This window comes from Nycticebus coucang, chromosome X, assembly GCF_027406575.1.
Source record: "Nycticebus coucang isolate mNycCou1 chromosome X, mNycCou1.pri, whole genome shotgun sequence".
In the NCBI taxonomy this organism is placed as follows: domain Eukaryota; kingdom Metazoa; phylum Chordata; class Mammalia; order Primates; family Lorisidae; genus Nycticebus; species Nycticebus coucang.
The window spans coordinates 68,235,104-68,251,120 of NC_069804.1; the positions used below are offsets into that span (position 1 = coordinate 68,235,104).

Consider the following 16,017-nt stretch of genomic DNA (forward strand, 5'->3'; position numbering starts at 1 on the left):
TTAATAAATATCTATTTAATAAATGAGTCAGTGGGTATTGAGTGAAATGTGACTACCAAAAACTACCCAAATATTTCTTGCCAGCTTTCACCTTCTTTCCCTGCGGCCAGAACCTCAGAGAAGAAACTTCACCCATTCTAATTTATTCTAATTATGATTAAACCCATTCTGCCTAAATTTACCCCATTCTAATTATGGGCCAATTGATGTAGGGCTGTGGCCTAAGAAGATCCAGGGAAAGAAGGACAAGGAAAATGCCGTCCTTTTAATCCAGTGTGTTTTCAGTGTTGCCTACTGACAGGATGGCAGGGAAATAAATCCATCCAGCCCTACATTGGATCTTCTGGTCTCAGAAATATGTTTAATCAAGCCAGTTTAGCTTTTAAGTAGACTTTTTTTTTTTTTTTTTTGGATACAGAGTCTCAAGCTGTAGTCCTGGGTACAGTGCCAAGGCATCACAGTTCACAGCAACTTCCAACTCTTGGGCTCAAGCAATCCTTTTGCCTCATTTTTTCTATTTTAGTGGAGATAGGGTCTCACTTTTGCTCAGATTGGTCTTGAACTTGTTTGTGAGCTCAAGCATTCCATCCGCCTAGGCCTCCCAGAGTGCTAAAATTATAGGCACGAGCCACTGTGCCTGGCCTTTAAATAGACACTTTTGCTACCTCTATCATGTTGGGTTTTCTGTTTCCTCCAATTTCTTTTGATTCAATCATCCAACGGTAAACTGGAATAGGCCCTTGAGTGTTACACAATACGGCTAGGAGGTCAGGGGTGACACAAAGAGGAAAGCATAACCACTCCAAATCAACCTCCTAGACATTGGGTTCCTGCTAAAATTCTAAAAAAAAAAAAAGATTAAAAAGAAGATGTCAGGGATATGTTCCTTTCCATTCCTTTTCCTTCCTTTCATGTGGATTTAATGAGTGTGAAAGAAGGCAAAGTGACAGCTCAACCAAATCTCATCATCAGAGAAATCAGAAATGGAAATTTCCCAGAAACTATAGTATTCTGGAATCAGGTTCTTCTCTCTGCTGCTCTCCTAAACTGCTCTAATGTACTGATTGCTACCTAGAGGGATGGGTGACACTTTTATGCATCCATTTATTTTTCAGAAAACCTGGGGGATGGGGCAAAAGTAGAGGTACTTTAGGAACTCCTAGTCCCCATTGATGGTAACTGAAGTTGGGCACATTTACCTAGAACATTAATGGAGTAAGCTGAGGCAAAATTTAGGCTCTGATATAAAGCAAGATTTCCTGCTCTCTAGCTCTGAATTTTTTTTTGGGGGGGGAGACAGAGTCTCACTTAGTCACCCTGGGTGGAGTGCTATGGCATCATAGCTCACAGCAACCTCAGACTTTCAGGGTCAAGCAATCCTCTTGCTTCAGCCTCCCAAATATCTGGGATTGTAGGTGCCACCAAACATGGGCCAGTTTTTCTATTTTTAGTAGAAAGGGTCTTACTTTGCTCAGGCTGGTTTCAAACTCATGAGCTCAGGTGCTCTACCCACAATGCCTCCCAGAGTGCTAGGATTATAGGCATGAGCCACTGCACCCAGATAAGTGCTCTGATTTATTGAGCAGATACCTGTTGGCTGCATGCCACCAACCCTCCAAATTTCTCTCCAAGGGAGATTAAGCACTGAAAAGTCCCCTTATGACTCATCTTTTTCATTTGATAAATGAAACTAGAATGTTTTCATTTGATAAATGAAACTGCAGATGCTTTTGACAGCCACCCTGTTTTTACCAACATCTTAGGAGGCAAAAGTATACTAGAGACAACCAAGCACTGCTTCTTCTTCTTTTTTTTTTTTTTTGATTTGCAAGGTTTGTTCACAGCAACCTTCAGCAATTTGACAGAACCTCTCCTCTTACTTGTTCAACTTCTTAGGCAGGTGGAACACATAAGGAATGTATACCAAGGAACCAATAAGGTTGGGTATCCTTTCCCAGGAATTATCAAACCATAGAGCATCCATGTCCTATTACTTTCTGCGGGATACTCCCCAACACTCCTCCACTGACTGACTGGAATTTGGATTTACCCCTTAAGGTAGTCTCAATGTCTAATTTAGATATAGACTTGTTACTTCAAAGACACAGCATTGCAGTATCACATAGAACAGCAATTGGGCTGTGGAAGGCAGAAAGTTGAAAAAGCATATGGTGGAATAGTAAAAAGACGACAATATAAGAAATTAGGAGACTAGATTCAAGTTCCAGCATTGTTACAGATTTGTTGTGTGTTGTTGGTTAGGAATAGGCCTCTTTCTGCTTTTCAGTCTTCCATCATCAATACAAGATGTATGAGGGTAAGTGAGAGGTATATAAGAGTATAAGTGGGTATGTGTGTACATACACGAATCATTAGAGTTGTCAGAAGAGTTGGCTGACAGTTCTAGCCTCTGAAATGTACCTATCAGGCCTTACTAGAGAAAAGACTTCTTAGAGGGCAACTTCTCTGGAACTGGAAAGTTCTACAGTGATCCCAGAGTCTGAAAATAGGACCAGGAGGAATTTTTCTTATCAATTTCTATAGATTAAATGTTTGTGCCCCAATGAAGTTCATATGTTGAAACCTAACCCTCAATGTGATGAAAGAGAGGCCTTGGGAGTTGATTAGGTCATAAAGACAGAGCCCTCATAAATGAAATGGGATTAGTTCTCTTATAGAAGAGACCCAAAGAGTTCCCTTGCTCCTTCCATCACGTGAGGACCCAATGAGAAGATCACAGTCTATGGACAAGAAAGAGGTCTTTTACCAGACACTGAAACTACCAATTCCTTCATCTTGAACTTCCTAGCCTTCAGAACTGCAAGAAATAAAATTTTGTTTATAAGCCATCCAGTCTATGATATTTTGTTATTGTAGCCCAAATGGAACAAGACACTCATTTAGGTAATGAGGGGCTTCACAACAGAAGGATGCAAGGCATGAGTGGGCTTGGACAAGATTGGAGGACCAATCAATCATGCTACAAAGGGAGACAGAAATTGCCAGAATTTCCTTTTTGTACCCCTACCTAGACAAACACACAAGACATTCCTTCTGAGATGCCTAGTCTTTAAATTATAGCTTAGGCATTACTGAAGCTCCTTGGGTAGGCCAGGGAATTTCAAGTTATTTTTGCTCCCCTCTGGCCCCTGCTCCAGAGACTAGAGGCCCAGAGCACATGGAGGAATTAGGTCTTCCAGGTGTTGGGAAAGGGAGAAATGTTCTATGGAATAGGACAACAACTGCTGCTAGACACCTCCTCTTAGAACTTCTGTAAGGGAATAGAGAAAGGCCTGCTTACCAGGCATGAATAAATACATACATACATACATACATAAATACATAAAATGGGTTTGCTAGAAGTCATATGGTCTAGTTCTCTGCCTCTAATTAGACAATAGGCCAAAGCAGAACTGACAAGAGAAAAGGAAAATCCATGATTTTCTAGTAAGTCTGGGCCAGTACTGGCGTCCTTTAATGAGCAAGATGGTAACTTATTTAGATTAATTCCTCTCTCTAGCATCTCAAAGAATCACTCCTAGTCTGCTCTTGTATGGAGACATTATGCTTTGAATAGGATTAAAAAATATGTCAGCTGATCAGAATTGTGGTCTTTTTCAGCTATCTACATTAAGGATGAACAAAGGTAGCAGAAAAAAAAATACGTTTTCTTTTTTTCTGTAGTTTTTGGCTGGGGCTGGGTTTGAACCCACCACCTCCGGCATATGGGGCCGGAGTCCTACTCCATTGAGCCACAGGTGCTGCCTTTTTGGGGAGCTAGGTTAAGTAGCTGTTTATGAACCTGATGTCTCATCTGCTTGGAATGTGTTAAACTACTTGAAATGTTAAGAGAGACACTATCTCCTAATCATAGAAAAATAACACCAGAGTAGAGGCCAGTGGAATAGGGAACTGGCTCTACCTCTACACAGGCAGTCCCTGAGTTATGAACTATATATGTTCTGTAGGTCCATTCTTTAGCTGAATCTGTATATAAGTTGGAACAGGTATATTTACCTACTATCTATAATAGCCTCCATTCATAAGTGTGAATTACATGTAAATCAGAGGTTTGTAAGTCAGGGCCCATGTACTGTGACCACAAAGCTTAGGATTGCTGCTCCCTCCCTGGCAACATACTCAGCCTCTACAATCTTGGTTACCTTGTGCACTATCAGACTATACAACTTGGGCCTGGGAGATAAATGTGAAGTGTCATTATTCCTGGTTTTCTTAGTGAGCATCTAGATAGGGAACGTTTTAGTGACTTCAGCTACTGAAGGCTTTCTGAGTTGAGATAAGTCACTGCTGTTTGCAATGAAATAGAAGGCTGTCAGGAATTATTTTAAAAGAAGATGATAACAATAAAATTTGCTATGTGGATTTGGCAGAGATGATGATCATGGTCTAGAGTGTGCAAGCTTGGGCAAATCTAGTAGATAACTCAGGGTGATGCAATCCCACAAACTGGAAAATTACATTGGCTGCCCTGCCTGGTTGGAAAAAAGAGAATCTCATATTTTGCGTCTGGGAGTAAATTAGTTATACTACTTATTACTCAAGTGTGTATCTCTGGTGATCACAAATCTAAGATTTAAAAGAGCTTCAAAAAAGTTACCAAGTAAACCCAAATGTTTCCTGGCTATGCCCAAAGAGATGAACCCTTTGTTTCTGTTCTTTCTTTCCTTCCTTTCCCCGCCTCTCTCCCTCCCTCCCTCCCTCCCTTCCTTCCTTCCTTCCTTCCTTTTCCCTTTCCTTTCCTTTCCCTTCCCTCCCTCCCTACATCCCTCCCTTCCTTTCTTTCTCTCTTTCTATTTTGAGACAGTCTCATTCAATCTCCCTGGGTAGAGTGCTGTAGCATCATAGCTCACAGCAATGTCAAACTCTTGGGCTCAATAATCCTCTTGCCTTAGCCTCTCAAGTAGCTGGTACTACTGGCACCCACCACAATGCCTGTCACAAAATTTTCTCCAATATTCTTAGAAACTATCTAAAAACTAAACACCTCTCATTAGCAAGAATTTTTGCCTTGAATCTAATCTAAACCCTTCCTCTTGCTCTTCAAATATAATTCATCTTACTCCATCCTTGGCTAACATAGGAAACTTTTTCCAAGTTATTCAGACTCTCCAACACCCTTATTGGGAAGGGTCCTACCTCCCAATCTAGGACAGAAGCTTGCCACTGGGCAATCTTGTCGATATTCTCCAAACGTCGCTTGCGTTCATTGATCTGCTGAGTCACATTTCTCATGACAGCCAAAGCAGCTGCCACATATCTGTAGTCACTGTAAAGACACAAGAGTGAAAGCTGAATGAGCCAATGTGCCATAGAACTAACATGCTAGATATTAATCTAACATCCACTTTCCTCTTCCTCCTTAATAACAGACCTCTGATTTTCAGATGGAAACCCATGCCACCTATAGTTAAAGACTACATTTCCTATCCTTTGTTTCAGCAGGGATGATTATGGGACTAAGTTTTGTCAATTGATATGTAAACAAAAGTGTTGGGTAGGACTTCTGTGAAATCACTTTTAAGGAAGAGAGCATACCCTTCATTAGCCCTTACTCAATCCTAATGCTTAGAATGTGGATGTGATGGCTGAAGCTCTAATAGCCATATTGGACCATAGGAACAAAGCCTAAGCCCTAGAAATAGGATAGCAGATAGCTATAAGTTTCTGATGACCATAGAGCCACCATACCAGGGCATAGACCTTCCATTTGCAAACTTCTTTCACACAAGAGAGAAATGGACCCCCTGTTTTATATAGCACTGTTTCTGTGTCCTATCTGATACAACCAGCCAAGAACCAAGAAGGGAGCTTTACACACAGCACAGTCCAGAAAACCTTAGAATCTCTCCCACCATCTATTTTTAGGGAGCTTCTATCCCAAATCACTAGGAAATAGTATCCCAACCTTTCCTCCTGCACAATATAGTGATAGGATGTAGCACAGTACTTAGAACACAGAGTGTGAAAGCAGAATCTGTGGGCTTCAAACATATTTTTGTTGCTGACTAGCAGTGAGGCCTTTGATAAATCTCACCTACTTTTTTACTTACTCATTTTCCTCATGGAGAGAATCATAGTAGAATTTATTGAGGATTTAACAAATTAAATGTAATCATGCATGTAAACAGTTTTATTGTTGGTTCATAATAAATGTTAGCAATATTATCATTATAAGTAAAATATTTTTCTAGTACAGACATCAATGGGATGCCTTGCAAAACCCCTAGTCCCTGAAGTATAATCCTCAGGCCTGCTTTCTGGGACTTTGGATAGCCCAAGTGCTGAGAGTTACATATCCTGCTCATTTTTCTCTGGTTTGTCTTGATCTTATTTCCAATTGAATGGCTTCTGTGAAAGGCAGACTGAAAGTTAGATTTCAGTCATTCAGTGGAGCTAAAATAAACTGAGAAGACAAGAGGATGAATTACCACTTAGTGTTACCACCTTTCCCTAGAAAGGCTGAAAGTGCCTTATGGTCACTAATTTGCTTAATCTCCTAGCACCATTTAGAAAATGGGAGAGAAAGATGTGGAACATTTGCCTTTTTTCTTTCTTCATACATTGAAGAGTGGGGTGGTGGACCACACAATGGCCCAGTGAACAGTTCTAACTGCCAGGCCAGATGCCATGCAATACCTATTCTTAGCTAGCATCCATTGATCCAATCTGCCAGAACTGTAGCCCTCAAATTCTACTGCATTTTATCACCTTCTATGATAGGCTTCTCACTACTCCTCCGAACTAGTTTATTCTGCCTTAAGACAAATCTGTCAGAAAAGTCTTTGTTTTGATCATTAATAATGTTAGCCATTATCAGCTTTTCTTCTGGATCCCACTGCTGACTCATATCGATCCCATAGCTGACTCATTATGGTCAACTAATACTTCCTCGGTCTCTTTAAAACATGTTTTCTAAAAGCTGTACCTGCCTGTCCATAAGCTATTGATTTCTTATCTTAGATCAAATTATAAAACTTTACATTTATTTTTGTTATATTTAATCCTTTTACAGTTAGTTATTCCAACTTTGGGCTCTACAATACTATAAAAGTTTCTCTCTGGTGAGCCTGTCTGAGCCTGCTCCCATGGTTATGACAGAAAGGGAGGTTTTATAATAGAAGTTGCTAACACAAATAAGTATTCCTAATCTTTAGAACCAATTTCTATACCTTGTGCTTTCCTTTCTCTGATTAGAGGACATACATGCCTTAAGCCACTTTCTGGAAATGAAACCATAGAGCTATACTGTCTAACATGGTTGTCACTCACCATATCTAATCAAAATGAAATAAAATTTAGTCTTTCTGTTACACTAGCTGTGTTTCTCAGTACTCAATAGCTATATGTAGTTAGTACATTGTATTGGAAAGCACAGGTACTGAACATTTACATCAATGCAGAAAGTTCCTTATCTCTGTCTGACCTCGAGTACTTTCCTGTCTTATATTCATCACTGCAACTGTCCCATACTGTCTGTTTTTTTTGCCTGCTTCCTTTCTTACAAAGACTAGAGCAGGGGTCCTCAAACTTCAGCCCACGGGCCACATGAGGTGGTGTGATAGTATTTGTTCCCGTTTTGTTTTTTTACTTCAAAATAAGATATGTGCAGTGTGCATAGGAATTTGTTCATAGTTGTTTTTTTTAAACTATAGTCCTCCAACGGTCTGAGGGACAGTGAACTGGCCCCCCATTTAAAAAGTTTCAGGACGCCTGGAATAGAGGGATAATGCACCCATCTCTAACCTGTTCCATTAGCTTTGCAGGTGAGAGAAGATGGTATAGCCTGAACCTTGGTCAGAGCCTCTGGGCTCTCAGATGAGGTCTGGACCAAGGCCCCTATTAGGGAGAGTGTCAGAACCAAGATTTTCTAGTTCTATACGTGTAAGCTAATCTCTTATAAGCAGTCTTTCATCTTGTAAGCTTAAGCTTCCTACCCTTCTGCAAACAAATGCAGTATTATTCCACATTTATCACTTTCTATCTAATCTTCTATCTTAGAGGCTACTCTGACTACCTGCATTTCAGGCCTACATATCCGACAACCTAAGTAAACCTGCAAGCAGGCAGCAGTCTCTAACTGCATGCAAATCCAATTCTCTCACCTTGATATATATGCATAGCAGAAGCCATTACCTTAGTAGAGCCTCCTGAGGTCTGCCAAGTGGGGTTTTCCTTGCCCTGGAAGGTAGTGTTGGGCCCCACAAGTCACCCTGAAGAAGGATAGGGATTTATGTAGCCTAGCACTGCCTAAACTCTTCTATCAGCAACCTGCAGCCCAGAGGGTAATAAGAGAGGAGACCAGGGACTAAGATGTCAATAAATATTTGAAGCAGGAGTTCCAATCATCAGGCAAAGGAGCATAAAAATGGAAAATCTCATGCAAATGTCCCATCTTGCTAGCTCCCACGGAACACACCAAAGCCCTGGGGTTGTTCTGGCTTAAGAAACGAACATAGCTTTGGGCTATGCTTTAAAGTATTTTTTTTTCTGGGAATCTTTAGATAAATTATATAGCATATAATTTACCTAGTGAATATTATGAGTCCACAAATATAATTTTTAAAGCCTACTGCTAGGTTCCATGGAACAAATACTCAGGAATTAGGTAGGTGAGGAACTGTAATATAACAACATTTGAGAACTGCTATTTGAATATCCAGTTTTAAAACAATTGGTTGGAATGACAGTTGCTCCACTGAGCTATAGGTTCAATAGTGGCTGGTTTGGGTCACTTAGCATTACAACTGTGGAGGTTTTTAAGGCTCGTGATACCATGGACTGACAGGACTGGAGGAAGACTTTCCAGACTGGCTGCTGCAATGGCTCATAAACTTTCTTGGGCACAAAAATTACCTAAAGAGGTCTTTAAAAAACTAGACTCTCAGACCAATGCACATGCTTTGTGTCCTTGATTTGCCACAGACTGGGTGTGTCATTTTTTCCTTTCTACTTGTTAATTTTTTTAGCCATAGAATAAGGAAATACAATGAGAAGGGAGGGTCTTTCCAAATTTCTGCCATATGTATTTTCTATTTTCCTTTCTAAATATCTTAATTTTAGTAGAGAGTCAATGTACTACTAACTTTCATAAGAGAACATATCCTTAGAAAATTTGTAGAACTCAGTTCTGTTCAAGTAACTTCCAAATTTTAGGTTTAATGAGCACTCTTACTAGTAACCTTCAGATTAGCAAACTGCCTTAGGGAAGAGGGAACAGAGTCTTCCTTTGCAAGTTCCTGCTCCTCTTTGCCTTTCTCACAGCCAAAAAAGTATGGAAGACAGAGCTATCACTATCCTTGTTACTCCAAAAAAGGAGAGTCTGGAACCACTACATTTAGGGTAAAATCTGAAATCTGCCTAGGGCTCCCAAATCACTGAAGCACATGACCCATTACTTTCTAAAGAAAGTAGTATCAACTCAGAAATGAGCCTAGGGCTCAGCCTGAATGCTTGGCATCAACCAAACCAACTGGCCCACAGACATCTAGGTCTGGAGGTCAGCCCTAAGAAAACTAGGCAATGGAGCCAAATGAAAGTAGGAAGCAGGCCAAATAAAAATCAGGCAGAAAGCTAAAGAAAATGGGGCAAAGGCCTTCTTTCTTCTTAGAGTGCTCAGTCTGAGAAAAAGAGCCAAGAACTGGCCCAACAAGTCTAAGGCCAGAGATTTAAAATCATAAAGGCAGGCTACAAACAGGCTTGGGGCTCTAAGTCATGAAGAAAGGCATGTGAATAAGTGAGGATGGTTTATTGTAGGCCATCCCTATTGTATGAGATTACTCCAACATGTATATTGCTGATAGGAAGTGAAGAGTATAATTCCCATTCAGAGAAATAAACTCCTTGGTCCTTATTGGGTTGGTATTCTTGAAATACTAAAAAACTTTAGAAAAACTTCCAGAGAAGTCTCAAGTCTATTTTCCTCTAGCATACTCTGGATATAAGGGAAAATCATGGCTGTGGTGGGGCAGAGGAAGGTGAAAAGGGCTAAAGAAGGTCAAGGATATAGCCATACAGAAGGAATTCAGGCTCAATATAAGTTGGGAAGGCTGTCACCACAAAATTAGAATCTATCAAACAGAGGGAAATATATAGTCGAACAATTATTGCATAAGACTTGATTCATTTGGAAGAACTCAGGGCTAAGGACAAGACTACAAGCTCCCTGAAGGTAAGGCCTAATAGTATGATAATGATGATGAACACTGATTTTGTGTGCATACTGATATATCACTTTAAAAGTAACTCTCAAAAGCACTCCCTCACTTTGTACATACAATAGCCTTGTGCGGTAAACAAGAGTATATCATCCTATTTTCCTATAAGCTAACAGAAGCCCAGAAAAGGCAAAAGGATATACATTCTCAATAGTATCAACGTGTAGAGGAATTTGTTCCCTCACTCTCACCTACCTCAATCTCTTACCTGTGGTCTTGGGCAGTATACTTGAGGAGCTCAGCCAACTGTAAGGGGTACTTGCAGATCTTCTGCACTGGAGTCAAAAGGAAACCATCAATAGCAATGTCAATCATCTGCTGCAAAAGGCGACAGGCCTCAAAGAAGTGCTGGTAACGGCTATCTTTCATCAGCTTGGAGAGCTCCATACAGGCGTCCAGGTGATTGTTACAATATTCTGAGTATATCCAGAATCCATCTTGCTGTGGGAAGAGGAATAAAAGGAAAGGGAAAAGCTACTGAATATCCACCCAAAAAGTCTTAAAGAAATGAAAAGATAGACTCTCTTCTTATTAATTTTAAAATGATAACAATGCCAATGTTCTTTAATTTATTAATAATGTAATGGTATAATTTACCAAAAGAAACTATTTAATAACTAGACAAACTGATTATAAAGTTCTTATAAAAATGAGTAAGTAGCAATAGTAAGGAAATTATAAAAAAAAAAGGAAGGGTAGTGTGAGGATACTGTACCTACCAAAAGTAAAACAACATGCCAAAACTCTGGTATTGGTTCATAAAATGAGAAAGATTAGAGATTCTAATTCTGGCAATAGCAAACTATGTTGTTTTAGATAAACTCTGCCACTGAGAATAGCTATGAAATAGCTATTAAATAGGTAAAGGAATCACAACATCCTAGCCTCAAATTATCCCCATCAAATATTCCTTAGAAAACATACCTTGAAGTATTTAGGGATAAGGAGCCCAAGATGTACACATGTTAAACATTTATGACCCCCCAAAATATGGCTATTTTATCATCTATTATACTATTGTTATTTTTCATCATTTCTGTAAGTAGGAAATTATTTCTAAGTAAAATTATTTGGAAGACTACAAGAATTAGGATGAATCAGGGAAACATAATACCTCCAAAGGAACACAATAAACTTCCAGTGACTGATCCTAAAGAGTTGGAGATCCATGAAGTGCCTGATAAAGAACTGAAAATAATCATCCTAAAGAAGCTGAGTAAATTAAAAGAGAACATGGATCATTAATTTAACAAAATCAAAAAATAAACACAAGAACAAAAGGAAAACCTAAACAAGATCAAGCAGAAGGAAGAACAAGTAGACTCAAAGACAGATCATTTGAAATCATTCAGTCAGAGGAGAAAGCAAAATAAGAAAAAGGAACAAAGAAATCCTACAGGATCTATGGGACACAATATAGAGAGCTAAAATTCACAAAATTTAGAAGTTGCAGAAGAAGAAGATACAGGGAAAAGGAAAAAAGGCTTATTTAAAGAAATAATGGCCCCAAACTTCCAAATCTGAAGAAAGATAAAAACATTCACATATAGAAAGCTCAGAAATTCCTAGTCAAATTCAAGCCAAAGAAGAGTTCACCAAGCTGCATTATAATGAAACTACAGAAACCAAAGACAAGTAAAAATTCTGAAAGCAGCAAAATAAAGAAGTATGTTACATAGAAAGAAGTATTAATAATACTATCTGCAGATTTTTCAACAGAAAATTTGTAGCCCAGGGAAGAGTGAAATGATATATTCAAAGTGCTGAAAGAAAACAAAAACAAAAACCTGTCAACCAAACATACTTTACTCAGAAAGATATCCCTCAGAAATGAGAGAGAAATAAAGACTTTTCCAGACAAATAACAGCTAAAGGAGTCCATCACCCTTAAACTTTTCTCACGGGAAATGCTAAAGTGATTTCTTCAAGCTGAAAAGAAAGGCCACTAATAAGTAATATGAAAGCATATGAAAGTATAAATCTTTTGGTAAAGGGAAATATATAGTCTAATTCAGAATATTGTAGTACTATAAAGGTGGTATGTAAATAAATTGCTTATAACCCTAAAGATAGAAGAAAAATTATTAAAATAACTATAATTACATTAACTTGTTAAAGAATACATATTATTAAAATGTAAACTATGACATCAAAGACATAAAATGAGGGAGGATTAGAAGTGCATAATTTTTTTCTGTGACCAAAGTTAAGTTTAAAACAGCTTAAAATAGATTAGTATAACATTAAGATGTTTTACATAAACATCACAATAACTACAAAGCAAGAGGACCTATAGTAGATACTCCCCCCAAAAAAAGATAAAGAGAAATGAATCATAGTATGTCACTATAGGAAATCATCAAATCACAAAGGGAAATACAGTAGGACCTCTTTAAGTTGGCCACCTAAGGGATCATAATAAGCTAGTCAACATACGATGGTGGTCAACATAGGAAGTAGACCTATTGTACTGATACATACACATAGTATATGTCCAAATTAAGAAAATTATGCCAACATAAGAAGGTGGTCAATGTAGGGAGGTGGTCAACAATGGAGGTTCTACTGTAACAACAGAGAAGAAAAAAGGGTTGTAAAAAAAAGAGTCAGAAAATAATTAATAAAATGTCAACAGCAAATATTTTTCTTTTAATAATTACTTTAATAGATTCAATTCTCCAATGAAAGAACATGGAATGCCTAAATGGATTTACAAACAAAACCCACTATAGTAGAACCTCCATAGTTGACCACCTTCCTACATTGACCTTGTCACAGATATGCACCACATGTATGTATTACTATAGTAGCCCTAATTCCTTATGGTGACCTCCTCTGTATGTTAACCAGTTTGTTAACAGTCCCTTGAGTGGTCAACTCAAAGAGGTTCTACTGTATTTGTTGATAACAAAAGAGTCACTTCACCTTCAAAAACATGCACTGGGCAGGTTTTCTTACATCAACCCCCTAAGAGTCATGCTGTAAAGAAGCAACAATCTCTCCTCTTTTTCTCACCATCTGCTCAGCAGCTGCGAAGTAGCAACTATGCGGGAGTGCATCTCCATCCATGTTGATTGGTGTCCATATTGGTAGTGCCTGCTATGATCTCAACTGCCTGGAACACAGCATCCATCCCAATGGCCAGATGGCAAGTGCCAAGACCATTGGGGGAGAAGATGACTTCTTCAACAACTTCTTCGGTGAGATAGGCACCAGCAAGCATGTGCCCAGGGCAGTGTTTATAGACTTGGAACTCACAGTCATTGATGAAGTTCACACTAGTACCTACCGCCAGCTTTTCCACACTGAATAGCTCATCACAGGAAAGAAAGATGCTGCCAATATCTATGCCCATGGGCACGATACCATTGGCAAGGAGATCATTGACCTCATCTTGGACCAAATTCCCAAGTTGGTTGACCAGTGCACAGGTCTTCAGGGCTTCTTGGTTTTCCATAGCTTTGATGGAGGAAGTGGTTCTGGGTTCACCTCTCTGCTGATGGAATGCCTCTCTGTTGATTACGGCAAAAAGTACAAGCTAGAATTCTCCATTTACCCAGCCCTCCAAGTTTCCACAGCTGTAGTTGAGCCCTACAACTCCATACTCACCATCCATACCATCCAGGAGCACTCTAATTGTGCCTTCATGGTAGACAATGAGGGCATTTATGACATCTGTAGTAGAAACCTTGATATTGAGCACCCAACCTATAATAAACTGAATAGGTTGGTAAGTCAAGTTGTGTCCTCCATCACTACTTCCCTCAGATTTGGTGGAGCCCTGAATGTTGACCTGAAAGAATTCCAAACCAATCTGGTACCCTATCCCCGCATCCACTTCCCACTGTCCATATATGTGCCTGTGATCTCTGCTGAGGAAACCTACCATGAACAGCTTTTTGTTGCAGAGATCACCAATGTTTGCTCTGACCTAGACAACCAGATGATGAATTGTGACCCTCACCATGGAAAATACGTGGATTGCTGTCTGTTGTACCATGATGATGTGGTCTACAAAGATGTCAATGCTGCCACTGACACCATAAAAACCAAGCATACCATCCAGATTGTAAGCTTATTTCCCACTGGCTTCAAGTTTGGTATCAATTACCAAGACCTGGCCATGGTACAGAGAGCTGTGTGCATTCTGAGCAATGCAGTAGCCACTGCTGAGGTATAAGCTCACCTGGACCACAAGCATGACCTGATGTATGCCAAGCATGCCTTTGTTCTCTGGTATATGGGTGAAGGAATGGAAGAAGGAGAGTTTTCTGAGGTCCATGAGGACATGGCTGCCCTTGAGAAGGATTATGAGGAGGTTGGTGTGGATTCTGTTGAAGGAGAGGGTAAGGAAGAAGAAGAGGAATACTAAAGTTAAAATGTCACAAAGGTACTGCTTTTAAAGTGACGTTAATTCTATTCTAAATATGGAAAAGTTGTGGTCTGATCCTTTAATTTGTATGTAGAGGTGTAGGCTCTCATATACAATTACTGACCTGTGCTTTAAAACATGAATGCTTCGTTACAGACCCAAGCTGTCCATTTCTCTGTGGGTTTTGAATAACGTCTTTCTTGTCTTAAAAAAAAATGAACTGCTTGAAAATGAAGGAATGAAAAAAATACTCCATGTAAGTGGAAACCAAGAGAAAGCAGAGATAGCTAAATTTAGATGTTGGATAATACACGTTAAGTCAAAAACTGTCAGTAGAGACAGAGAAGGCCATTATATAATGATAAAGGGGTCTAATCATTAAGAGAATATAAAAACTTATAAATAAATATGGAGTCAACAAAAGAGAAAATATGTATATAATGCAAACATTACCAGACCTGAAAAGAGAAATAAACAATAATACAACAAGATTTTAGTACTTTAGTACTTCAATTTCAACAATACATTGATCATCCAGAAAGAAAGTCAATAACCAAACAATGGACTTGAACTATACCTTACATCAAATGGATGTAACATACATATTCAGATCATCCCATCCCGCACAAACAGAATACCCATTCTTGTAAAGCACACATGGAACATTTATAGGATAGATCATCTGCTACAAAACAAGTCATACTAAATTTAACTAGAAACCTCCTCATGTATCTTTCTGACTACAATGATATAAAATTATAAATTAGCAGTAGAAATAAAACTGGAAACACTCAAATAAGTGGAAATTAAACAGCAAGCTCCTGCATAATGAATGAGACAAAGAAGTAATCAAAAAGAGGAATTTAAAAGATATATTAAGACAAATGAATTTGGAAGAACATATCAAAACCTTTGGAGTACAGCAAACAAGTTCTAAGTGGGAATGATAACTGTCTGTATGAAAAAAAGAGAGAGAGAAAAAACTCAAACAAACCTGACATTAAACTTCAAATAACAACAAAAAGAATAATAGAAAGGTGGAAGAGGCAAGATGGACAACTGAAGCCAGCTTTCAGCTGAGGCTCAAGTCCAGAGGGAGAAATAATGGCCAGAAATAACCCAATAAAGTGGAAGATGGGGAGCTGAGCTAAGAGAGAGGATCCATAGGTCCGCATCACCCCTGCTCAGGCAAACTGGGACTCCAAGGAAACAAATTTCAGGTACAAAACCCATCCCAAAGAGGACAGGAATCCTTCTCTTCCCCCTCCCCACTTCCCATGAGAGTGGCTTGAGGCGAGTAGAGAACAGAGGACCTTTTGTTTCACCAAAGGGGAAAGAATGACTGAAGGCCAGAACTCCCTCCACAGAGAGATACAGCTGCAAGCCCGGGCAGTCTCTTGCCTGGGCCAA

At 39.1% G+C, this 16,017-nt stretch overlaps 1 protein-coding gene and 1 pseudogene across 6 annotated transcripts in view; one reads left to right on the plus strand and one right to left on the minus strand.

Moving 5' to 3' along the window:
* The window catches only part of ARHGEF9 (Cdc42 guanine nucleotide exchange factor 9), a 368,607-nt gene that overhangs the window by 129,190 nt on the left and 223,400 nt on the right, over positions 1 to 16,017 (minus strand). For all 6 annotated transcript variants that reach the window (XM_053579818.1, XM_053579819.1, XM_053579824.1 and 3 more), the window contains 2 exons: positions 10,444 to 10,676; positions 5,158 to 5,287 (listed from right to left, as the gene is read on the minus strand). In XM_053579818.1, the coding sequence (XP_053435793.1) occupies positions 5,158 to 5,287; positions 10,444 to 10,676 (363 nt within the window). The remainder of the gene's footprint in view (positions 1 to 5,157; positions 5,288 to 10,443; positions 10,677 to 16,017) is intronic.
* Positions 13,281 to 14,607, plus strand: LOC128577568 (tubulin alpha-1B chain-like; annotated as a pseudogene).